The following is a 27,059-nucleotide window of genomic DNA, read 5'->3' as shown; positions in this document are numbered from 1 at the left end:
GTCTGTAGCCTGGCCGTCTGCATCCTTTGATTTCGTTCCCTCAGTCATCCTGCTTTCTGTCCTCAACGTCATAACGTATTGTCCATATCCAGCCTTCGATTTTGTTCCCTCAGTAGTCCTGCCTTCAGATTTCCCACCCTCGATGCCATGACATTTTGACGTGAGGGCGGGGCATAGAGAGATTGACACCGTTACGAACCCTTCACTGAAGCCACGGAGTCAGCTTCAGAACGTTGGAGGTGTGTTTTATTATAGTAGATGTGAATAGAAGTGCATTTATTTTGATAAGTGTATTCCATGGCGTCCCACAGATCAATCCAGAGTCTTGTGGGTTGTGTCCCTCTACTAGCAGGTGGAGATAGAGAGAACCTCCAAGGTTTGCTATATGTGGTCTTGTGCAGCCAACTGAATCTCAGTATTCTCTCTACTACTACTACTTATCATTTCTATAGCGCTACAAGGCATACGCAGCACTGTACACCCTACACAAAAAGGCAGTCCCTGCTCAAAGAGCTTACAATCTAGATAAGACAGGCAGACAGACAGAACAATTAAGGGTAAGGGAATAAAGAGGTGAGGATAAAAGGACAGGGCAAGTGAGGGTTAGGAGTCAAAAGCAGTGGTAAAGAGGTGGGCTTTAAGTTTGGACTTGAAAATGGCCAAAGAGGGGGCTAGACGTACAGGCTCAGGAAGTCTCTATCTAGCAGGTGGAAGGACATCTCTGTGCAGCTCTGGTTTGATCTGGCTACTGGTGTCCTTTAAGCCTAGTTTAGCACAGACAGGGGTTGAGTGGCTATTTGCAGCTTGTGGTGTACACCTGGTGGTGCCAGGTCCCTCCCTCCCCCTACCTTTCCTCCGTTGCACGGGACTGTTGGCCTGGTCGGGTGTTTCCTTTCTCTCCTGACTAAAAAAAAAAAAAGGTAAGAGACTTTGTTTTTGTTTAATCTTATGGAGGAACTAGACGTTCAGCAGAGTCAGTTTTGGGGCAGGTGTTTGTAGAGCATGTCAGTGCCTTCTGAGGCAGCTAAGCGCTGCTCCCAGTGTGGGGGCTGGAGAGCAGCATCGGGGGAGTATGAGTCCTGCCGTCGTCAGTCCGCAGGGGGTGTTCAGCGCGATGGGGGTTCCCCTCAGGTGTCCGGTGAGTCACAAGCGCAGGGGATAGTTTCGGCGGTTTCCTCGGGGCAGTTAGTGCAGCGAGGTGTGACCCACTCCGCATGTAGCGGTTGAAAGACAAGAGGCACAGCGCGCTTCTGTGAGGCAGCCCCTCTCTTCCTCAGCAAACTTCGGTTGCTGCAGCCTCTCAGTCTTTCCTGCCAAAACGTCCCCGGGTGACACAGATGGCCCGGTTTTGTCTCCGGGCTCTCCCTCAGAATCTTTGGATTTGGCAGATGAGAGGTCACCCTGCCCTCTGAGGAGGGGGATGATCTGACGGCTGCCGGCCTTTCTTCGCAGGGAAGAGCTTCCCTCCCTGATTGTTAGGGCTTTTGAGGTTTTGGCCATTTCCCCCCTGTGGGATTCTTTCCTGGATATTCTTTGTTTTTTCCCCTACTGGGTTTTTTTTCTCTCCCCTTATATTTGTATTTTTCCCCACTTTAAAGTTTTCTTAATTTTTTTTCTCGCTCAGTAGTCCCTCTAAGGCCTGAGCTCCGGTCGGGCTTTCTCTCTTATTTTTTTCTTGGTGATTTGACCCTTTATAAGGTCACCATTGAGTCATTTGATTTGGCCACTGTTTTCCCGTCATCGAATGTACCTAGTGACTTCAAGTGCTGTGCCCGGTGCAATCAGACCATCTGTGGAAAAGACACTCATTCTTGGCATCTCCAGTGGTTGTGGCCTGAATATACCCTTTCCAGCTGTATTCTTTGTCTTCCTATGAAGAAAAGGACTCAGCTGGCCAGAGAGGCTCAGAGAGAGAAACGTTTTGGAGCCTGCTCCAAATCGACGTCGGCATCAACGTTGAGCCTTGCACTGGAATCAGGTACATCGGTCCTTATGGCTGCTAGGCCCATAACAGACACTGGGAATTGGCATGTATCGAGCAGGTCTCCATCTGCCTTGGCGCCCGAGACCAGTCAGCATCGGACCTGACACCGAGATGTGGGGACTTGATGTCGTCCTCTTGGGCACCGAGGAGTATTGATGATTGGCATCAGGTGAAGGCCAAGAAGCACTGGCATCGATCCCCCTCAATGCATGGTGTTGGCAATGGGAGGAGCACTCTCCCTCCATCATGAAGGTGCCAACACATAGGTCTCTATGTAGCCAGAACCAGGCACCCACACCAACCCCAACAGTTCAGCAGGCTGCCTCTGAACCGATGCCCCAACCTTTCCCAATGATGGCCCTCAATGAGCACATCTCGGCCATGCTCCATGAGCAATTGGCAGGGCTCCTTCAACAGAGTCAAGTGTATCGGAATCTTGGGTGCCTGCACCAACCATATCTCCTCCTGCTGTCCTACAAAGCCCTCAGTCTGCAGTGAGGTCTCTGTCCCCCAGGGTGGCGTATAGTACTGGTATCGACAGCTGCCCATGCTGGCATTCCCTTGAAGTCAGTGGAGGAAGCTTCACCAGAGCCATGGGTGGAGCCTGCATCTCGACGCCCCTCCACATGAGGACACAGTTCCTCTCTCGAGACAGGCTCAATCTCAGCCCTTCCATAAGAAGCTCTTTGCTGACACTGATGAGGAACTCTCAAGGACATCGGATGAGGACCCTAGATACTTTTCAGGAAGAAGTACTATGGTATCCCATCTGATCCCTCTCCTCCAGAGGAAAGGAGGAAGTCTTCACCTGAGTGCCTTTCCTTCCCTGCTTTTGACAGGGAAATTCCAATTCATTTGGAGAAGGAGGACAGGCCCAGAGCTGCGATGTTCGAGGTCCTGGACTATGAATCTCCTCCTAGAGAGCCCATGACGATCCTGCTTCACTAGATCCTGAATGATGTTCAGGTGAAAAACTGGGAGTCCCCTCTGTCGGTCCCTGTCCTATCCAAAAAGACTGACACCATGTTTCGGATCCAGAGTTCCCCAGGCTTTGACAGGAGTTCCAGGGACTTTGCTTTGGCGCCCTCAAGCAGAGAAGCTCGAACCCTGGATTATTTTGGGTCGAAGACGTATCAGGCCTCTATGCTCATTTCCCACATACAATCTTACCAGCTCTACATGAGCCTTTTCTTGCGGAACTTGGTGTGCAGTATATCCGATTTGACAGACTCTCTCCCGCCGGAACAGGCTGAATCTCTTTACCAGCTGGTGAAGCAGCAGAAGGCATGTCAAAAGTTTCTGGCCAGGGGTGCTTACAGTACTTTTGATGTGGCATATCAGATCTCTGCTCAGAATATAGCAATGCATAAACTCTCATGGCTGTGTGTCTCTGACTTGGACCCTGCGGTCCAGCAGAGATTGGCAGATGCCATGTGCCGGGGGGGGGGGGGGGGGGATAACCTTTTTGGAAAGAGGGAAGAGGAGGTCGCTGACCTCATTAAGAAGCATACTGATACCATCGATACTCTCTTCCACCAGAAGCCTTCTGCTCCCTCCTCATCCAGGAAGTTATCTAGCAAGATGCTCCCTAATACTCACATACATATAGGTATGCTCCTCCTTCTCACAAGCTTTTGACTGGCTCCAGAAGCATAGCTGCTGTACCAGTGACTGTTCCGGATGACCTGCCAATAGGATGGTGACTGAGTTTTTTCCAAGAAATGTGGCCCCTTGTAACCTCCAACTGGTGGGTACTTCAAATTGTCCATCTCAGTTACACTCTATATCGGCCAAGGATAGAAACAAAGCACTGGTTTGAAAGTCTAACCGTGTCTCACCAAAGGCTGTAGTCCTTTGGTTTCTGAAGGCTTTTCTCCAACATATCTTATATAATAAAACTCACCCTCAATGTTCTGAAGACACTGACGTCACTTCCTTCAAGACGGGTTCGAAGGGTTCATGGTGGTGAAGCCACAGAAATCGCCAAGTCAAGGGGCCCCGCCCTCGCGTCAAACGTGATGACGTCGAGGGCGGAGCAATGGCGTCACACACTGAGGGCGGAGCAATGGCGTACGGTGCGTTCAGGAGGTGCGGAGCAATGGTGTCAGAACGACGAAGGGGTTGGTAGGTAGGTAGGGAGGGAGGGAGGGAGGAGGGGGGTGTTGGGGAGGAAAACCTTGCTAGCGCCTGTTTCATTTGCTCCAGAAACGGGCCTCTTTTACTAGTATAAATATATTTCAGCGTTGTTTGAATGTTTTATACTAGTGCATTTTTCTGCTAGTATTAGATGTTCTTTATTCCCTGTAGTGATACAGTGAGATAGGAGGGATAGAAATGTCTGGGGATGTTCTTTATTCCCTGCAGTGTGATACATTGAGATAGAAGGGTAGAAATGTCTGGGGATGTTCTTTATTCCCTGCAGTGTGATACAGTGAGATAGAAGGGATAGAAATGTCTGGGGATATTATTTATTCCATTGATTGATGTTGTGAGATAAAATGGGATAGAAAAGCCTAAGGATTTTCTTTATTCCATTGAGTGATAGAGTGAAATTAGAAGAAATAGAAAATGGCTTGGATATAGGATGGCCTTTATTCCCTGCAGTGGGGACAGAAATACCTGAGAGGATTTTTTTTTTAATTATTCAAAAGAGGACATACAGTTCTGCCTATCAGAGTGTTTCTACCAGTGTCAGGTGTGTGAACTTTTGACATGGAAAGCTCTTGCAGTTTCTAAAACCCAGAGCTGATTCTTCTCTCTGGCAACAGCAGTGGAATGCATCCTGTGGGAATAAACAGAGGAACTATAAAACTCTATTCCAGGGGAGTGGTCTTGTCCTTGGCTCTGCTCCCTGGCTGCTGCACCATCAAGCAATGGAAGTTTGTGAGGGACTAACACAGGCAGTGCACAGGGGAGGAAGCAGTGAAGGAAACAGGGACAGAATTTATTAAGCTGATGCACTAATTTTTTTCTAGGTGTGTTCTGCACGGGAAACACTGCAGTTAAACAGATATCTGGAGCCAGAAAGTTTGACCATGTAACCACTCTTTTCAAACTTGAACACTGGTGTCATATCATGTATAATATAATATAATATAATATAATATAATATAATATAATATAATATAATATAATATAATATAACATAACAACCTAACTTATATTCCACTTACACCTTTCAGTTCAAAGTGGCTTATAATATATGAGAACCAGATTACAGACTTCTGGGAAATATCAGTTCAAATCAAACATTATTTCCTAAATTAAACTTCTGAAATAACAAACGTCTTAACTTCCTTCTGAAATATAACATAAATATTAGAAGATGAGAATATTTTAACATGTTCCTTCCAAAATCTTGCAGCTTAAAATGCTAAAGTTGAAAAACATTCTTAACCTTTTCTTACCTCTGGAGGAAGGGAAGGAAAAAAAAAAAACACCTAATTTGATCTTCTAACTCTAGAGAAAGTGTCAAACTGAAAATGTGAATAAAGGTAAAGGGGAGCTGAACCATGTAAAATCTTAAATACATAAGAGGCCAATTTAAAAAGAATCCTAGCTTCAATGGGTAGCCAATGAAGGTCAGGGCTTTTTTTGAGGGGGTACTTGGGGGTACTGAGTACCGGCACCTTTTTCATTGACTGCTAAAATTGACCCATGGACCTCAAGTTTTAATGAAAGAACTCAGGCTCTACACACTAACTCTGCCTTGTCATAGATTCTGTGACTGGTTGCAGGGGGCCTGGCTATTGTGGAATGATCCCTCAGTGATCATCCCACTCCTGAAGGGTGGCCTAGCATTTGAGTACCGGCACCTTTTTTGCTAGAAAAAATGTACTGATGAAGGTAAACATAAGAAGAAATACTATCATAATTAGGCAAACCAAAAATTAAAAGGAAGTGTTCAGAGCTGTTTGTAACCATTTCAACTGACCTTTAGGGCATCCCAAATAAATTACAATAGTCCAGTAAGTTCCTCCGTTGATAAAGAACATAATCGACCACAGCTCTATCCTGTGATCCCCAGTTCTCTCTTCTTATATTCTATCTTCAAATCAATTACTCTCCAATACTATGCTCAATGCATTATTAGATTCTTACTTGTACTAATTAACCACAAGAACATATCAAGTAAAATCAAATTCAAACATATCATCACCGTGGAAAGCAGACTGTGGAATAATGCAAGGAGCACCACTATCACTGATCCTATTCAACTTAATGATGACCCCACTTGCCAAGTCCTTATCCACCCATGGCCTTAACCCTTTCATATATGCAGACAATGTCACAATATACATTCCTTACAAAACCAAACTGACAGAAATCACCAACGAAATCAAGCTCGGCCTGAACATCATGGATTCATGGGCAAATGCATTTCAACTAAAACTCAATAAAGAAAAAACTCATTGTCTCATCCTCTCATCCGAACACAGCGCGGACATCCCCACAAGTATCAACACCCCACATCACACCCTTCCTATCTCAGACAGCTTGAAAATCCTCGGCATTACAGTGGACTGTAACTTAACACTAGAGAGCCAAGTTCAATGTTGACAAGTGCAAAGTGATGCATGTGGGTAAGAGGAACCCGAATTATAGCTACGTCTTGCAAGGTTCCACGTTAGGAGTTACGGATCAAGAAAGGGATCTGGGTGTCGTCGTCGATGATACGCTGAAACCTTCTGCTCAGTGTGCTGCTGCGGCTAGGAAAGCGAATAGAATGTTGGGTGTTATTAGGAAGGGTATGGAGTCCAGGTGTGCGGATGTTATAATGCCGTTGTATCGCTCCATGGTGCGACCGCACCTGGAGTATTGTGTTCAGTACTGGTCTCCGTATCTCAAAAAAGATATAGTAGAATTGGAAAAGGTACAGCGAAGGGCGACGAAAATGATAGTGGGGATGGGACGACTTTCCTATGAAGAGAGGCTGAGAAGGCTAGGGCTTTTCAGCTTGGAGAAGAGACGGCTGAGGGGAGATATGATAGAAGTGTATAAAATAATGAGTGGAATGGATCGGGTGGATGTGAAGCGACTGTTCACGCTATCCAAAAATACTAGGACTAGAGGGCATGAGTTGAAGCTACAGTGTGGTAAATTTAAAACGAATCGGAGAAAATTTTTCTTCACCCAACGTGTAATTAGACTCTGGAATTCGTTGCCGGAGAACGTGGTACGGGCGGTTAGCTTGACGGAGTTTAAAAAGGGGTTAGATAGATTCCTAAAGGACAAGTCCATAGACCGCTATTAAATGGACTTGGAAAAATTCCGCATTTTTAGGTATACCTGTAACTTGTCTGGAATGTTTTTACGTTTGGGGAGCGTGCCAGGTGCCCTTGACCTGGATTGGCCACTGTCGGTGACAGGATGCTGGGCTAGATGGACCTTTGGTCTTTCCCAGTATGGCACTACTTATGTACTTATGTAAGTGGCATCCACAACAAAGAAAATGTTCCACTCAATGTGGAAACTCAAACGCGTGAAGCAATTCTTCCCGAGGGAAATATTTCGCAACCTGATCAATGGTACTAAGCCACTTAGATTACTGCAATGGAATTTATGCGGGATGTAAAGAACAAACCTTAAAGAAACTTCAGACCGCTCAAAACACGGCAGCTAGGCTTATATTTGGTAAAACGGGATTTGAAAGCATACAACCCCTCCGCGAAAACTACACTGGCCCCCAATCAAAGAATGCATCGCCTTCAAAATCTGCACCCTGGTTCACAAAATCATCTACGGAGAAGCCCCGAGTTATATGACAGACTTGATCGACTTACCAATTAGAAATACATCCGAATCAACACGATCTTATCTAAATCTGCACTACCCAAGCTGCAAAGGACTTAAATACAAAACAACTTAAGCATCTAGTTTTTTCTACATAAGCACACAACTGTGGAACGCATAACCAAAAGCCTTGAAAATGATGTACGACCACCTAAACTTCCGGAAATCACTAAAACCAACCTGTTTAAAAAGGCATACCCTACCGATCCAACTTAAATGCTTAATCTCTGCAAAACAACCAAACTAAAGCACGTAATGGACATAACACAACTCTTCCATTCTCCGATTCTCTAATGTGGCTGTGCCACATGAACTTGATCTTACCACAACATCACCCTGTATTTGTTCACACCGGAGCCTGCAAAGGCCTCTCCGGTACTATGTAAGCCACATTGAGCCTACAAATAGGTGGGAAAATGTGGGATACAAATGTTAACAAATAAATAAATAAATAAATAATTTATTATGTATAAACTATTGTACTGCTTCATTACATTAATATTAGTTAAATGTGAGCCACATTGAACTCATTCTTGTTTGGTATAATGTGGGATACAAATGTCATAGATAAATAAATAAATAAATCTTGGACCTGGTCCACAAAACTCACTCCCCCCAATATTCAAAGATATTTAACGAGCCAGACACAGCCGCTGACCGATTAAATAGCATATCAACACCTAAATGCGGATATTCAGTGGGAGATAACTGGTTATCTCCTGCTAAATATCCACAGTTAGTGACATAGCCGGTTAGGCGTTGATTTTCAGTGCTTAACTGGCTATGTTCAGTGGTTAAAATAGGCCCCATAAATAGCATGCCTATCTTTAACCGCTAAAAAATTATCCAGTTAACGCTGAATATTGGCTTAACTGGTTAATTTTTTAATGGTTAAAAAACCCCAAGGATATTCAATGCCAGTTGCTGGAAACAGCCCGACATTGAATATCTAGGTATCAACTCCTTATCAGTGATCCATCTAACGGTAACCATCCTACTCACAGAAAACAACATGATACCCATACTACATAATCACCAAAGACTGACCAGATACTCCACAGCCCAACAAATAGACAACAACCAAAACAAAGGAAGAACACCAACATGCGGACAACACCAACAGAATGGTAAGAAAGGCCATAACAAACACACACTAACAAAGAAATGACAACTAACAAAAATCCACATAACACCAAACATAGAAGCCCCATACCAAAAAATCCAAGTGGGTTACAACAACACCAGATCTGTAATAAACAAAACAACAACAGTAGTAGACTGGATCATGTCAGAAAACCTTGATCTAATTTTCATCAATGAAACCTGGATACATGATCAAAAGGACCCCATAAACCTTGACCTATGCCCTCCAGGATACAAAATCACTCACTGGACCAGAAAGGAAAAGAGAGGTGGAGGTATAGCATTAATCTATCGATCCCACTTCACCTCTGAAACCACTGCTGAGTCCATAACAACCCAACTTGAAATTGCCTCAATCAGAATCCACAACAAATCCCTGCTCGATCACCTGAACTGTGTCTTGTTTTACAGACCACCTGGTAATTGGAACGAATGCCAGTCAAACTTCATGGACTTCATTTCAAACACCTGTGTAACCAACCCCAACTCACTAATACTAGGAGACATCAACCTTCACCTAGAAGACCAAAACTCTACCAAAGCACGAGAATGCAAGGAATTCCTCCACCTAAGGGCTCTCAATTGGCCACATATGCAAGCAACACACGTCAAAGGGCACACACGACCTCATTTCATATAAATTGTCCACACATCAAAACCTAATAATAACAGATATTAAATGGACGGAAACACCTTGAACCGACCACTACAAACTAAACTTATCCCTAAATTGGCGGAAAAGGGATCACACCCAAGAAAACACAACCTACAGCACAAGAGGCCAAATAGACTCGACAACATTCTGGCAACAGATATACAATAACGAATGGATAGCACAAACGGACTCCATTGACTACCTCTCTGACTGGGATAAAAGATGCAGAAGCATACTAGTCCAAATAGCACCCATACGAACAAGAACATCACGAAGACACACTCCAATACCATGTTTAACGACGAACTGGAAAAACTAAAAACACAATCTAGGAAACTCGAATGAGCATGGAAAAAAATTAAAGATGAACACATGCTCAACGCTTTGAAACAAATTCAAAGGAAATACAAATATGCAATAAGACAGACCAAAAGGTCATACTATAAAACTAAAATAGGACCTGATTACAAAGATAAGAAGAAACTATATCCAGTCGTGAATAAACTGCTAGACACCACCTCGATCACCTCAACCAACACAGACATCCCATCCGCAGACAAACTTGCGAAATACTTCAATGAAAAAATTGTAAATCTACGCAACACACTTCCCCACGACAATACTGATATTGAAAACTTCATCAACAGTATGGACCCAACCTCTGGAGAATACCCAGCGGACCAAACCTGGACAAATTTTGCACTCCTCACTGCCGAAACAGTTACCCATGCGATTCATAGATTCTCCGTCACCCACTGCAAACTGGATACGTGCCCCAGCTACCTAATAAAATCCACCCCCGACTGCTTCATAGCAGACCTCCCCAAGGAAAAGGGCAATACCCTACTCACCCCAATACCAAAAGATCCCAAGAAAAAACCAAGTGAACTTACCAACTACCGCCCAGTAGCATCTATCCTACTAGTAGTCAAACTGATGGAAAGCATGGTAACCAAACAACTTCCTGAGTACCTAAACAAATTCTCAATACTACATGAATCACAATCAGGATTTCGCCCCCTCCATAGCACTGAAACAGTACTAGTTACTCTCCTGGCCAAATTCAAGCAGGAAATAGCAACAGGTAAAAGCATACTTCTCCTTCAATTCAACATGTCCAGTGCATTCGACATGGTAAACCATAACATACTACTAAAACTCCTAGATTACTTCAGCATTGGTGGAAACATACTAAGCTGGATCAACCACCAGAACATATCAAGTGAAATCTAATCCAAACATATCATTACCGTGGAAAGCAGATTGCGGAGTACCTCAAGGATCACCACTAACACCGACCCTTTTCAACCTAATGATGACCACACTAGCCTCTGATCAAGGCCTCAACCCATTCATCTAAGGAGATGACGTTACAATATACATACCCTACAAACATGATCTGACAGAAATCACCAATGAAATCAAGCTCAGTTTAAATATTATGAACTCATGGGCAAATGCATTTCAATTAAAGCTCAATACAGAAAAAAACCCACTGCCTCATTCTCTCATCCCAATACAATACGTACAAACCCACAAATATAAACACCCCAGACCACACCCTCCCTATCTCAGATAGCCTGAAAATCCTCGGCGTTACAATAGACCGTAACCTTACACTTGAGAGCCAAGTGAACTCAACTACTAAGAAAATGTTCTACTCAATGTGGAAACTTAAACGTGTGAAACCATTCTTCCCGAGGGAAATATTTTGCAACTTGATACAATCAATGGTACTAAGCCACGCAGACTATTGCAATGGAATTTACGTGGGATGCAAAGAACAACTCATAAAGAAACTTCAAACCGCTCAAAACACAGCAGCCAGGCTTATATTTGGAAAAACGAGATTCGAAAGCACCAAACCCCTCCGGGAAAAACTACACTGGCTCCCAATCAAAATCTGCACCCTGGTCCACAGAATTATCTACGGCGAAGCCCCGGGATACATGACAGACCTCATAGACCTACCATCCAGAAACACAATCTGATCAACATTAACATACTTAAATCTCTACTACCCAAGCTGTAATGGTCTCAAATACAAATCAACTTATGCATCCAGCTTCTCTTACATAAGCACTCAATTGTGGAATGTACTACCAAAAGCCGTGAAAACAACGTACGACCACCTAAACTTCCGGAAATCACTAAAAACCAATTTGTTCAAAAAGGCATACCCCACCGAGCCTACCTAAGTTCCTAAACTTTGCTACACAACGTAACCAAAGCTTGTAATGAACATTGCATAACTCTTCCTAGCCATGATTCCCCTGATGTGTCTATAACACATGAACCCTATTTGACCACAACATGTATTTGTTTTTTACTGGAGATGGCGAACGCCACTACGGTACTATGTAAGCCACATTGAGCCTGCAAACAGGTAGGAAAATGTGGGATACAAAAGTAACAAATAAAATAAATAAAAATAATGCCAGTGGCATACAGCAAAAGCGCCGCCCGCCAGTGGCTGATCATTGGGCCCACTATATACAGGTTCACCTCAGTTTTTATCCCAATATTTAATGTCTTATACTCTTTCACAGACACAATTGGCTATCCCTTCTTGTCATCAAGTTATCCTGGACATTTTTTGGGATTCCATGTTCAGTGTTAACATTATGGTTAGAAAAGTCAAAGTTTCTCTGAAAGCATATTTATGTCAAAAAACTTTCAATAATTAGCTTCTGTTTGTGTTCTTTTGGGCCAGTGCTGCATGTTTTTGGTTAGGCATGAGGGACATGGGAGCACAGCAGTGTTTTCTGTGAAGAATCTCTGTCTATGACAGAAGAGTGACCAGACATATTACTAGTACAATGACTGCAATGTGTTACGATTCTACTGTATCTCTGATAATTCCTGGGGAACTGGGTTCGATTCCCACTGCAGGCACAGGTAGCTCCTTGTGACTCTGGGCACTTAACCCTCCATTGCCCCAGGTACAAATAAGTACCTGTATATAATATGTAAGCCACATTGAGCCTGCTATGAGTGGGAAAGCGCGGGGTACAAATGTAATAAAAATAAAATAAATAAATAAATAGTTGTTGGGTGAGGCATATAAACCTTCACCAAATTTAAGTAAATGTTTATTGGAGTTTGTAAATGCTGGCTGGGATCACATTATTGAATAACAGCAGAGTATGAAGTGAGCGGATTTACTGTGCCTTTCAACTTTTCAGCTTCCTGGTCCAGGTTCAGATCTCGACTCCACAAATCAGGCTTGTTCAACCTACGGCCCATGGGCCAGAACTCAGCCTGCCAAGTATTGCTATCCAGCCCATCCCAGCTGCTACATCGATCCCCGCACAATGCAGGCTTCCTTGCTGCGACTCCAGCTCTCTTCAAGCTTCAGTCGCACGATGGAGGAAGTTCGGGAGCTCTTGTGGTTTTCAAGTTTGAGAGACTTGAAACCACGGGACCAACCCAAACTTCCTGAACCATGCAGCTCAAGCTCTGTAAGTCTGAGTCGTGCACTGCAGGAAGTTCGGGGCTCTCGAAGTTTCAAGTCTGGTGATATTTGAAATCATGTGACCAAACCAAATTTCCTGTAGAGCATGGCTCAAGCTTGAAGACAGCCAGAGTCACAAGTGGGGAAGCCAAAATTATGCAAGGGTTGATGCAGGTGAGGCCAACCAGGTGAGACAGAAACTGGTTGGACTGGGGGGGGGGGGGGGGGAGTGGGAGGTACATGAAAGAGAAAAAGACTGAAGACTGGGGGGGTTGGGTACATATGAAAGAGAAATGACTGAAGGCATAGGAGTATTGTTATGTACTCAACTTATTAAAACCATCTATATAAATAAGTCTCACCACAAACATTCTGAAGCTCACTCTGTGGCAGGGAAACACTGAAGCCCTGCACTAGGCTGTCAGCACCACTCACTGTCACTCATGCACTACTCACTCTCACTCATAGACCCGCCCTCAGCCACGCCCCTTCCGCACATAATTCGCAACCCCAACTTTCTAAATGAAGCTGCAACTTCCGTTTTGAGGTGGCAAAGATCGGAATTTTTCCCTTTTGAGGTGGCAGAGATCGGAATTTTACTCCATGACTGTCTGACCCGCCCTCGCGCCACAACGTGATGACGTCTAGGGCGGGGCTAACACACTCAGCGAATCGCCGTTCAACCCATACACCCACCCGTCACTGGACCCGCCTACCTACTTGGAAACCACAGCGCCTCTCACCTGTATCAAAGCGCTGCAGGCACAACATTGCTTCCCTTCCCATCTCCTTCCCTCCCTATGTCCCGCCCTCACTGATGTAACCGCCGCTCAACCCACACACCCACCCCCCCATTCTCCGTCAATGGACCCCCCTACCTACATGGAAAGCACAGCGCCTCTCACCTCTATCAAACCGCGGCAGGCACTACATCGCTTCCCTTCCCATCTCCTTCCCTCCCTATGTCCTGCCCTCGCTGACGTTACGTTACGTGACATCACACGACAGCGGGACTCAGGTAGCGAGGGAGATCCAAGGGAAGCCTTCTTCTGCCTGCACCGCACACCAGCAGTCCCCCTCCAGCGCAGCCCTCATCCCCGTTCAGTCAAAACAAAGCAAGCAATCCTTTCACATGCTGCACAAGGATCAATAGACAAGAGTGAAAATGAGCCAATCAAGTCCACTGTAAGTAAAGAAGCCCATTGGTTAATCTCTGTTTCCACTCACCCACGCTGCCATCATTGCTATACACTCACACCCAAACAAACCTAGGAGCTGGTGCTCCACATTGTCGTTTTTAAATTGTTGCTCTATCATAAACAAGTCTACAACTGTTTCAACTCGGAGGGAAGGTGGCCCTGGAACTGGGAGGGTAGGGGGACTCTGAAACTCACAGGGGGGAGGGTGGGGGGGACCCTGAAACTCAGAGGGACCCTGGAACTGGGAGGGAGGGAGGGGATGACCCTGGAACTCGGAGGGAGGGGGGGGGAGACCCTGCAACTGGGAGGGAGGAGGGAGGGAGGGGCCCCTGGCACACACTCTGATTCTCATACATACACTCTCACTCGCACCCAGTCACACTCTCTCTGTCACACACACACACTCTCACACATTCACTCACTCTCACACAGTCAATCTCACACACACCCTCTCAAACATACACACTTGAGGAAACCCTTGCTAGCGCCCGTTTCATTTCTCGGAAACAGGCCTTTTTTACTAGTTTAGAATGCTTTCTATTGAAAGTCATCCAAACAGTTAAACATTTGTTACATTCAGATAATTTTAGAGGTCTGTAAAATAATGAGTGGAGTTGAACGGGTAGATGTGAAGCGTCGGTTTACTCTTTCCAAAAATACTAGGATTAAGGGACATGCGATGAAGCTACAATGTAGTAAATTTAAAACGAATCAGAGAAATTTTTCTTCACTCAACGTGTAATTACACTCTGGAATTCGTTGCCAGAGAATGTGGTAAAGGCGGTTAGCTTAGCGGAGTTTAAAAAAGGTTTGGAGGCTTCCTAAAGGAAAAGTCCATAGACCGTTATTAAACGGACTTGGCCAAAATCCACTATTTCTGGGATAAGCAGTATAAAATGTTTTGTACTTTTTTGGGATCTTGCCTGGTATTTGTGACCTGGATTGGCCACTATTGGAAATAGGATGCTGGGCTTGATGGACCTTTGGTCTTTCCCAGTATGGCAATACTTATCTACTTATGTAACAGTAATTTAGAGCAATATAACACCTCTCTTCTATTACCGTAATGCACTACATTTGGGGCTTCCAGTACATCTGCTTTGTTTTTTTGCAAGTGGTCCTCATTTTATCAGGTTGCATCAGATTTGATTATATTTCTCTAGTGCTAAAGAAGTTACATTGGCTGCCAATCCAATGGTGCATACAATTTAAAGTATTAACTTTAATTTATGGAACTATAAACAATGATGTTCCGGTATCACTGGCAACAGCTCTCCAAATTTATTGTCCTTCCCGTGCATTAAGACCTGCAGAGAAATTACTGCTAAATGTCCATCATTCTGCCAAATTTGACTGGATGAATATCAAAGTTCAATATTCTGTGTTGCTGGCGCTTCGCTTGGGAACATATTGCATAACTCCAGAGGCAGTACTGATAGCAGGGCTATGGAGTCAGTACACCTAGGGCCCTGTTTACTAAACTGTGCTGTAGGTGTGCTAACGTTTTAGCATTTGCTAAAAATTAGAGCGCACTATTGCTAGAGACACCCACGCGCGCTCTAAAAAGTTAGCGCACCTACAACGTACCTTAGTAAACAGGGCCCCAAATCTTCAGCTTCAAATCCCACTCTTTTCCCACTGTCTGACTCCAACTCCTATTGATATCAGGCTTTACATTTTTTGTTCTAGATCAAAAGTACTAGTAAATATAACCTTAGATCGAGGACAAAGCTATACTCCAACTCCACAGCCCTGATTGCTAGTTTGAAATACTTTAGAAAACAGCTTAAACCTTATTTATTAAAGCTTTTGAAAGATAAATGCTGATTAAGTGCCGCTACTACTGTTTCACTTAGGTGCCCTTTTATTTAGCTGCGGTAAGAAATGGCCTTAGCACATCCTTATGCGAGATAGGAAGCAGAGAGTAGGGTTGAATGGTCATTATTCTCAATGGAGAAGGGTAGTTAGTGGGGTCCCTCAGGGGTCTGTGCTGGGACTGCTGCTTTTTAACATATTTATAAATGACCTTGAAATGGGAGTAACTAGTGAGGTTATTATATTCGCAGATGACACAAAGTTATCCAGGGTCGTCTCGTCGCAGGAGGAGTGTGAAAGATTACAAGAAGACCTCATGAGACTGGGGGGTTGGGCGTCCAAATGGCAGATGAAGTTCAACGTTGACAAGTGCAAAGTGATGCATGTGGGAAGGAGGAACCCGAATTACAGCTATGTCATGCAAGGTTCCGCTTTAGGAGTTACGGACCAAGAAAGGGATCTGGGAGTCATCGTGGATAGGATGTTGAAATCTTCAGCTCAATGTGCTGCGGCGGCTAAGAAGGCGAACAGAATGTTGAGTATTATTAGAAAAGGGATGGAAAGCAAGTATGAGGATGTTATAATGCCATTATTTCGCTACATGGTGCGACTGCACCTGGAGTATTGTGTTCAGTTCTGGTCGCCTCATCTCAAAAAAGATATAAAGGAATTGGAGAAGGTGCAGAGAAGGGCAACAAAAATGATAAAAGGGATGGGACAACTACCCTATGAGGAGAGGTTAAGACGGCTAGGACTCTTTAGTCTGGAGAAAAGGCGGCTGAGGGGTGATATGATAGAGGTCTACAAAATAATGAGTGGGGTAGAGCGGACAGATGTGAAGTATTTGTTTACACTTTCTAACAATAATAGAACCAGGGGACACAAGATGAAATTAGAATGTGATAGGTTTAAAACAAATCGGAGAAAGTTTTTCTTTACTCAGCGCATAGTTAGACTCTTGGAACTCATTGCTGAGTTTAAAGGGGGTCTGGACAGATTCCTGAAGGAAAAGTCTATTGATCATTATTAAATTTTGGGTTTTTGCCAGGTTCTTGGGGCCTTGATTGGCCGCTGTCAGAGACAGAGTGCTGGGCTTGATGGACCTACTACTACTACTACTATTTAGCATTTCTATAGCGCTACAAGGCATACGCAGCGCTGCACAAACATAGAAAAAAGACAGTCCCTGCTCAAAGAGCTTACAATTTGGTCTTTTCCCAGCATGGCAGTGCTTATGTACTTATGTTCCCACACCCCAAGGCCATTGTTACCACAGCCGTCACAGGGCTTTTTTTCTATTTCTTGAATATATGGCCGTGTGCTATTAGCATTAGTGCATGGCCATTTAAAAATAATTAACGCGTTAAGGGTTCCTGAGTCAAAGCCATGTTAATCAGTTTCACCCCTCCCAGTTTACTAAGCCATGCTAGAAGCTGGTGGTGCGCTAATGCTGACACAGCCCATTCACTGAATGGGCATTGGTGGCTCTCGGACTCCAGTCTGGCCTGGGGTCTTCCACTGGTGTCTCTGAAGTCGACAGTGGTGATCACTGACATTAGCCTTTTGAGATGGGCAGCTCATTCTCTCCGTCTTAGGGGCGGTGGTCCCTGGAAGAAGCTCAGTGGTCAATCAATGAGTTGGAGCTTCGTACAGTGCATCTCGCGCTGTTGGAGTTTTTCTGCCTGCCAATCTGGGTTCTCTCTGACAACATGACAGTGGTAGCCTACATCAACTGGCAAGGGGGCTTGCACAGTGCAGCGCTAGCTTTTGAAGCTCAGCTCCTCATCACATGGGCAGAGGTTCATTTGCAGCAACTCTTGACGACACACATTGCTGGAGTACAGAACACGCATGCAGATTACTACTACTACTACTACTATAAATCATTAGCTACTCCTCTCACTTACAGAGGGTCCAAAGAAATGCAAATATTTTATGCTGCTTTTTCAATTCTAAATCAATACTACCCTTAAATCCTTATGGATTTATACCCTGGATGCACAATCTAGAAAATCTCTCTCTTTAGGCTTTGGTCTTACTCTTTGGGGTGTTAAATCAGTGGTTCATCCTTGGCATCTCTGCAAAACCATTGTGAGCTCTCAGATTATATGTGTTTTGATGTCATCAAGCCCTGTCAACTCTGCTACAATATCAAATAGGAACACAAACAAAGGAAACATGGAATATAGAAAGCAAGGTCTGGGTGGGAAGAACATGATCCAGTGTACCTAAATCACATTAAACAAATGTTTGCCTAGTCTGGTCTGAAAAACCTCCAATTACTGGCATTCTATCATTTTTTCTAGGTAGCTTGCTCTGTTGCTTAACTAATTTTATAACATCACAGAAGCATTATGTACATGTATGGAGAGAGTTTGACTTACTGTTTGTTTGCGGTTTAGGATCCCAGACAGACCACAGTTCAACGGAAAAGTATGGTGCCCAGCAGATCATATACACTAAGATAATGACCAAAGTCATCTTCAATGTCTTGGCCATGGCAGTTGTGACTCCTGAATAGGGCTTATCTTTGTTGTGCATTGGTTGGGCCTTTCTGATAATGTTGGCTGTGATCCTTTCTGACTTCTGGTAGATGCTGCAGTAGATCTCCTTAAAGATGAGGACCTGGCAGGTGGCGATGAACAAAATGGGCAAAATGAAGACCATCAGTGTCACCCAGGTGACATAGGCCTTGCTACCCCATGGTTGGATGAACTCTACCCAACAGTCATAGACCCCAGGATCAACTTTCCTTTTAGAGAAAATGAAGATTTGAGGGAGGCTAAAGATCAAAGAGGTGAACCAAGCCACAAGCACTGGGATGTTCCAACGGGTCACACCCTTCTTATAAGTCATCATGGGTCGGCAGATGGCCTGGTGGCGATCAAAAGTCATAGCTACAATCATGTAAGATGAGGCAAACATGCCAACAATCTGTAGGTACTTTACCATCCTGCACACCAGATCTGGTCCCATGAACCGGTCAGTGATGTCCCATAACAGCTGTGGCAGCACCTGAAAGAAGGCCACCACTAGGTCGGCAAAGCAGAGGTTTATCATGAAAGTATGCATTGAAGTGTTGTGTTTCCGTCGCCTCAGCAAGACGAAGAGCACTAGCAGGTTGCCAACAGTGGCAAAAGCAAAAATAGTGGCCAATATGGCAATCTCCACCTGGGCTAGCTGGTGATCTCTGTCATCAATCACAAGTTCACTGGCATTCCCAGAAATGTTCTGAAAGGAGGAAAACAGCTTAGACCTGGCAGTGGTCCAGGAATGATTGTCCATGGTCAACTGCAATGGAAAGATGACAGACATAAGATTCAGTTATCATCAACAGAATCTATAATGAAAGAGAATGAGCAAGGGCTCAGCTTGATAGTGAGTGTGAGACACATAAGAATTTATAACAAGGGAGGACTCAGGTTGATGACAGTGAGTGTAGGAGCCTTGATGCTATAGTAGTGGGGAGTAGTGATATTCAGTGTGGGTTCCATCAGCATGTAATACTGGAAAGGGCTCACCTTGATGGCAGTGGGTGTGGAATCTATGAGGGAGGAATAATGGGAAAGTTTTGCCTGGTGGCAGTGTAGGACCCATAGCACCATAAAACTAGGGAAAGTTTATCTTGGTATCAGTTAATGTATGACCCAGGAGATAGCAGTACTGGGGCAGACTCAGCTTTAGAGCAGAAAGTGTATAATTCTTATATACATAGCAGTTTGGATATGTCAAGGTTAACGGTAGGATGAAGGGTGAGGATGAGAAACAGTATGACAACTGATGAGATGAGGAAGGGGGCAAAGAAACAATTTCAAACAAAGCTGTAGATGACAAGAGACACACAACACTCTTCTATCCTACAACAGAAGTAACTTTTATCTCTTTTGAGGAGAAAGGCAAATCTCCAAAGAAATTTGCTCGTTTGGAAGTGTAACCAGGTACAAAAATGTAATATAACAGTGTAGCAAATATATTAATGAGGATGTTCATACCAATATCAGTGGGAGTCATCAGGGTCACCCTTTTGGGAGATTCCAAATTCATCAGATCTCAGAAGTTAAACAAGCTAGTGGGTATTACCCTGAGAACTGGCTGAGATTCTCTACTCTCACATTTCCCAGGGGTCTGAGCACTGGCTCTGCATCATCCCTGCCTTGGATAGCAGAAGCTGGGCCTTTTGCAGCATTTGTCACATACCTAACCTTGATGTATTCTATCTTCTGTACAAATAACCATCTGAATAGCGGTAGAAAAATGCTAAGAAATAACACAATTCCATTAAACTGTGACAGCATAAAGATGGAATATAAGATCTCTTTTCAGTTTGTGGGCTCAGATCCAAATGTAAACCAAACGAACACAGCGAGGGTGACAAAGGAAAGAGCAGCATATGATGACCAAACAAATCTGCTTTATGATATCCAAGACTCGACACGAGTCATGTTTTGGCCACAGGCTTTCTTCAGGAGTCTACAAACCCACATATACAAGTAAAATCAATACAAATATAAATAAAATGTAATAAATCACATAAAAACATATTTGAATAAAAATATGGACACAGTATATGATATTTATGTATAGCAACCATATTGAAATAATAAACAGTGATTGTAGGACACATTATAAGCTAACAAATATGTAAACAATATATACATAAAAAATGATAGAAAATATATACATAAATATCATATCTTATAATGTGTCAATATTTTTATACATATACATTTTTTATGCAATTTATTACATTTTATTTATATTTGTATTGATTTTACTTGTATATGTGTATTTGTAGACTCCTGAAGAAGGCCTTTGGCCAAAACACGACTTGTCTCGATCTAGTCTTGGATATCACAATAAAGCAGATTTGTTTGGTCATCGTCTGCTGCTCTTTCCTTTGTCACCCTCACTGTGTTCATTCGGTTTGTGTTAGAGAGTTGCACGGGGACAGAAATCCTACCCATCCCCGCCCGTCCCTGCTGGAATCTTACCCGTCCCCACCCATCCCCGCTGGAATCTTACCCGTCCCCACCCATCCCCGCAAAAATTAAAACCATTCCAACCCGTCCCCACCCGTCCCCGCAAGAATTTAACCCATCCCCACCCATCCCCGTAAGAATTTAATAGTACATAAAAGAAAGTTCCAGTCAGCTCCCTTTCTGGATTTGAGCCACAGCACTGTAGGCAAGGAAGGAATAGAAGTTGGAACTTGGAACACTCTGGTGCGCACATGTAAGATTTGTCTCTGATTCACTGGCAGTGTGTGCTGAGGATGAGTCCATTCACGCCACATGCACGCGCCAGTAGGTCAGGTGACATCTGATTCTCGTGCCTGTGTCAGAGCTGAGGTCTGTGCACCAGCCTGGGAGCAAAGAGGATTAACAGTAACATAGTAAGTGACAGCAAATAGACCTGAACGGTCCATCCACTCTGCCCAATAGTCACACTCATGATCAATTCATCATTAAATCAACGAGTGTGATATTATATACTTGATTATGGTCTTTCTTTGGTGTTTCTGGAACAAAGACCACAGGAGTCTATCTGGCCCCATCCTTATGTTCCAACTGCTGGAGTTGCCATCGAAGCTCACTCCAGCCTATTCATGTTCTCATTTGTGGGACACAGACCGTAAAAGTCTGTCCAGCACTGTCCTTATGTTCCAGCCACTGAAGTTGTTGTCTAAGCCCTTTCCAGCCCATCCTACACCAGATTGCCATGTATGAGACACAGACCATACAAGTCTGCCAGGTATCAGCTCTAGTTCATCACAGCCAGAGTCGCCATCTAAGTGTCACTTGACATATCCACACACATGCAGCCATTTAAGGTTAGCTTTTATATAACTTCCATTTTCTAATTAGAGATCCTCTGTGTTCATCCCACGCCTTTTTGAATTCCGTCATCATTTGTGACTCTACCACCTCCTTAATGGAAGACTTTCCACATTTATGCTGTTAAAGCAAGGAAGAAGAGGAGGAAGAGACAGCACTCAAATAAATTGGTATTCGGTAGATGAGAGGCTGGTGCAGGTGCAGCTTACACTTCCACGGGAACCCCGCAGAACTGCTTCCATCCCCGCGGGAACCCCGCAGGAACTGCTTCCGTCCCCGCGGGATTCCCGCGGGGACGGAAGCCGTGCAGCTCTCTAGTTTGTGAGTCTGCAAGGGTTACTGTCCTTCTGTTTCCTGCTCAGATCCAAATGTACCCAGAAGCTAGAAAATTTGGTTGTGCTTGAGAAGCTGTACAATGCCTTCAGTCACCCATGCCCTTTGAGGACTTGATGATATAATGACTACCACCAAAACAGGAAGGTTAAACCTCTTACCAAAACAATGGTCCCTCCTGGATTGTCACCTCATAATGTCACTTTGTTATATTAAGCAGAACTGTGACATCATAAAGCCTTGGTAATTAGAACTGTGATATCTTGAGGATGTGTACAGAACTTCCCCTGCCCAGGAAAAAGCAGGAGCAGTAAATAGAGAATCTTCAAAGAAAGTTGCCAGTGACATGGGTAAATTCCCCAGGCTGAAATCTCCCCTCCACATACTTTTGACAATAGGAAAATAGGCAGTGTTGGAGCTAGGGCAGGGAAGGCAGAGCATGTGCAGGGATTTCATTTTGAAACCAGCTGTGTGTGCTTCCTCCTGCATACAATAATGCTGTGAATAGTGGTCAGACTACAAAGAGTTTGCACCAGCTCCAACTAATTCAGAATGCTGCAGCTCAACTGACAGAAGGTTGCAAGTAGTGCAACCACATCACACACTTCCTGCAAAAATTACACTGCTACCAGCACCCTACAGGGCCAAATTTAAAACTCTATGGGGCCGATATTCAGACCGTGGGAGGAAGCCTGGCTGCCTCCTGTGGTTGGCGGTCAGCCCATATATTCAATGCCGGGCCGTTTCCGGTGACTGGCACTGAATATCCGGTTTAAACTTAACTGGCTAAGTTAATATTCGGAAACAGCAGGTTAAGTTTAAACCAGCCAAAGATATTTCATGCTATTTACGTGGCCCGACGTGGCCACTTACAATAGCTGGCTATGTGCAGAACATTCGAAGATAGCCGGCTACGTCGTGTTATATAGCCGGTTATCTCCTCGCCGCTAACTGGGAATATTCAGTGGGAGATAGCCGGCTATCCCCCCGCTGAATATCGTCAGATAGCCAGATAAGTGCCATTTAATCGGCCAGGTGCCGTTCCTGGCCGGTTAAATGTTTTTGAATATTGGGGGTTATGTCTAATTTTCAAAGTCCTCAGACAAAATGGGCTAGACTAGAGTACCCAAATAATAAGCTAGCCCTCTAAGGTCCTCTCAAAGAGCACCACTATCTGTTCCCTTAATCAAAGGAAATTATATACCTGCAGCGAGCCTTCCCAGGAACAACCCCCACACTGGAACTCACTCCCAGAGGGCTATACCAGACTCAAAACTATCCCTACTTCAGGAAGCAAGTGAAAGCCTGGCTGTTCTCCCAAGCTTTTAATTTTTATTTATTTATTTATTGCACTAGTATCTCACATTTTCCCACCTATTTGCAGGCTCAATGTGGCTTACAAAGATCTGTTATGGCATTGCCATTCCAGGGTAGAGATACAAATGGTGTTACAAAGAGATCGAGGATGACAAAAAGAACTAGGCAGACAGTGTAGAAGGAAGACGTTCAGAAAAGGGAAGAGTGGTGAAGTGTTATAATTAAGTTATGGATTCTCGTGGTAGGCCTTGTTGAAGAGATAGGTTTTCAGAGATTTTAATGGCTGTGGCAACTATCTGCCACACACACTACAACTGAGATTGGCTCAACATACCTTATTCAACTGGAAAAAAACAATTTGCCTTCAGTCTAGCCACCTAATTTATACCAATCCCTTTATCTTACCCATCTTTTCGGTCTAAACGTTTCAACTGCACTTGTCCTCTCCATTGCCAATTAAGATGTATTATTGTATTGTGCTCACATTGTGAGCATCACATTTATGTTATATGAAAGCTCTACTGTGCTGTTTTAAATATGCATATTTCTGACATTATATCATATCAATTTCCAGGTTTACTTCATTGTTGTAACTGTGTTTGGTGCTTACACCTAATTGTTTTATATCTTTACACTGTTTCTACAATATAAGTTGTTTATATCAAGCTATACTTGTACACCGCCTTGAGTGAACTGCGTCATAAAGGTGCATAATAAATCCTAAGAAAGAAAGAAATACACTGCAGCTGCTCTACAACAGGTGCAGAGTCCAGGGTTACTTTGGTACCGCGCTCCCTTTCCTGGCATAAATTTCAAAGTGAAGCCCCATGAAGATTTGGCCTTTGAAAATCAGTTGAAGAAAAGTGGTAAGAGCAGGGTCAATAAAAATACCTGAAGTGATGAAGGGTAGACAAGGGTAAAGCTGGGGCAATAAAGAGACACTGGAATTACCAAAAAGAGAGAGAGGTACAGAAGGGGAAAACTAGAGCAATAAAGAGACACAGGAACTGCCGAGAACAAAGAGAGGTACAGAAGGGAAAATCGGGGCAATAAAGAGACACAGGAACTGCCGAGAAGAGAGAGAGGTACTTGAGGGGAAAACTGGGGCAATAAAGAGACATAGGAACTGCCGAGAAGAGAGAGAGGTACTTGAGGGGAAAACTGGGGCAATAAAGAGACACAGGAACTGCTTAGAAAGGGAGAGTACAGGAGGGAAAAACTGAGGCAATAATGAGACACAGGAATTGCCGAGAAGAAAGAGAAAAGTACAGGAAGGGAAAACGGGGGCAATAAAGAGACACAGGAACTAATGAGAAGAGAGAGAGAGTTACAGAAGGGGAAAAATGGAGCAATAAACAGTTACAAAAATTTATAAGGAACTGATAGAGGCAGGCAAGAGAAAACAAAGGCAACAAAGAGAGATATAGGAACTACTGAGGAGAAAGAGAGAACAAGCTATTCTAAAGCTAGGACAAGAAACTGACATAGGAACTGCTAAGGAAAGCGTAAAGAAGCAGAAACCATAAAAAACGAGATGCAGGAACTGCTGTGGAGAAACAGAGATTGAGCTAGGGTAAAGCTGGGACAAGAAACTGACATAGGAACTGCGGAGGAAAGAGCAAGAAGCAGGAAGGGAGGAAGTAGGAGCCATAAAAAAAGAAACATATAAGAACTGTTGAGGAAAGTCAAGGGATCAATGAGGAGATTCAGAGAAAAGCAGGGACACCACTGAAACTTACAGGAACTGCTAAAAGGAAAGAGATGGGCAGGAAGACCTGCCTCTTACCTACAAACCATCCATGAAGTCTGAACTTGAGGTTCATCCATGCCCTAAGACCAGAGAAGCAAGGAGGAGGAGAAGCTGTGATTACTGACATCTGAAATACCAGGGAAAGAGAACCAAGGGCATCACTTAAAAAAGTTACAGAACTGGATTTGCTTCTAGACGTTGGGCCCTGCCTGATTTACACGAGGTAATTAAACTCAGGGCGTAGTAATCCAGAGCAATATTTATTGCCATTCCTTTCAATCTCATAAAAACATGAATGTTTTCCCGCTTTCCATCCTCCCCCTCCCCTCTTCATTACACTTTTTACTCTCCAAGCACCTCCTGCTGTGGGGACCATGTCAAAAATCTGAACTATGATGTTACTGTGTAGGAACAGGAGGGCCATCCTGCACTGGTTGGAGCCTCTCTGCTTATGCAATTGCATTCAATCACACGATTCCCAGTGGCCAATCAGAAGCAAAGGCATTTGCGTCCTTGCCCAAGCTGCTTAATAATCATATAAGTCTTCATGTTCAAAGCACTTAGTGCTCATAAGAAGCCTTTTGATGTGAAATGGAAAACTTCACCCTGAGTGTGAAGGATCTCCAAAAGAGGGACCTTTTGGCCTTATGCACTAGAGTAGTTTTGTACAGCGCTGCGTAACCCTAGTAGCGCTCTAGAAATGTTAAGTAGTAGTAGTAGTTGCTTCCACTGTTTGGTAAAGGAGAGTCTGTATTAGTGGATAGAGTGATAACACGAAGGGACTGCTCTGTTACTTTGTCTGTTTTCAAAAGAGAAAGATGTGCAATGAGTTGAAAGTGTTTTGTTTGTTCTTTCGGGGAAGGTCAAAGTGGGAGGGTCCCCCCTTCTTACACCACTGACTTTGCTAGACCAAGAGTTTAAGGAGGGGTAGCTTCTTTTTTAACAGCTACAAGATCTGGAGTTCATTTGCATATAATTAGCTACAGCCAATGGAAGAAGCTCATTTGCATATCCATAGACTACTGGGGAAAATAACCCAACTTCTTGGTGTGGATGGAAGTATTATACTAGATTGTGTTAAAGATTACTGAATACTTTTCTGCCCTTGCCTTGAAGATTGGAGAATTCCACCCTGAGAGGGAAAGGACTGTAGGGGTGTCCCCAGTGATTCACCTTTTGTGTACTGAAGCCTATGAACTAAACTCTGACTAGGCCAGGAATCATCTTTTTAGAACAATAGTCTTATGGTTGCCTGAATGTTTCCTATATTTCTCCATTGCCTGCCAGCTCAAGGATACAACGGCATTTCAGAAAGCATCTGCAATTCATCTTTCGGTGTAAAGTTGGTAACAATACAGATTTACACCAAAACAAGATAAGGCTTGTAGGCCTCCTTGGTAGGCAGGCGCTGGCACTTTTAGGGTGTGTGCCTGAATCAACTATGTTTATTAAAATTGATAACATGGCCCTTATTATGAAACAAATCAGAGTGATGAACATTCCAAAAACAACAGATCAAAGCAAGAAGGAACTCCAGGCCTGCATTTCATCTGCTGGACAGGAAGAATGCATGATCTGATTGGGCTAAAACAGTCACCTGGATTTAGTGGACAGAAGTCTGGTACTGGACTTGGGGAGAACACAGAGTTTTGGCACGGCACCAGAGATGACGCACAGCAAATAGCTCTGGAGAGAGAAATTTTCTCTCTATGTCTTTTAAGTACTGAGCATCTCTGTACAACAGTGGTACAGAGAAAGGTAAGTTGAGAATTATGGCTTCTA

The 27,059-nt window shown here is 43.9% G+C and overlaps 1 protein-coding gene across 4 annotated transcripts in view; it reads right to left on the bottom strand.

The window, feature by feature from the left end:
* AVPR2 (arginine vasopressin receptor 2) overlaps positions 1-27,059 on the bottom strand; it is a 77,487-nt gene that overhangs the window by 5,750 nt on the left and 44,678 nt on the right. For 2 of the 4 annotated variants that reach the window (XM_030194089.1, XM_030194090.1), the window contains exons 1-2: positions 25,318-25,383; positions 18,428-19,334 (exon numbers count right to left, since the gene is read on the bottom strand). In XM_030194089.1, the coding sequence (XP_030049949.1) occupies positions 18,428-19,334; positions 25,318-25,350 (940 nt within the window). In that variant the 5' untranslated portion in view covers positions 25,351-25,383. Of the gene's footprint in view, positions 1-18,427; positions 19,335-25,313; positions 25,395-27,059 lie in introns of those variants that run through there. The other 2 variants (XM_030194092.1, XM_030194091.1) reach the window with 2 other exon arrangements.

This window comes from Microcaecilia unicolor, chromosome 2 (assembly GCF_901765095.1).
Source record: "Microcaecilia unicolor chromosome 2, aMicUni1.1, whole genome shotgun sequence".
Taxonomy (NCBI): domain Eukaryota; kingdom Metazoa; phylum Chordata; class Amphibia; order Gymnophiona; family Siphonopidae; genus Microcaecilia; species Microcaecilia unicolor.
Note: the sequence above shows the minus strand (reverse complement) of the source record. Positions and strands in the feature narration are given on the sequence as shown.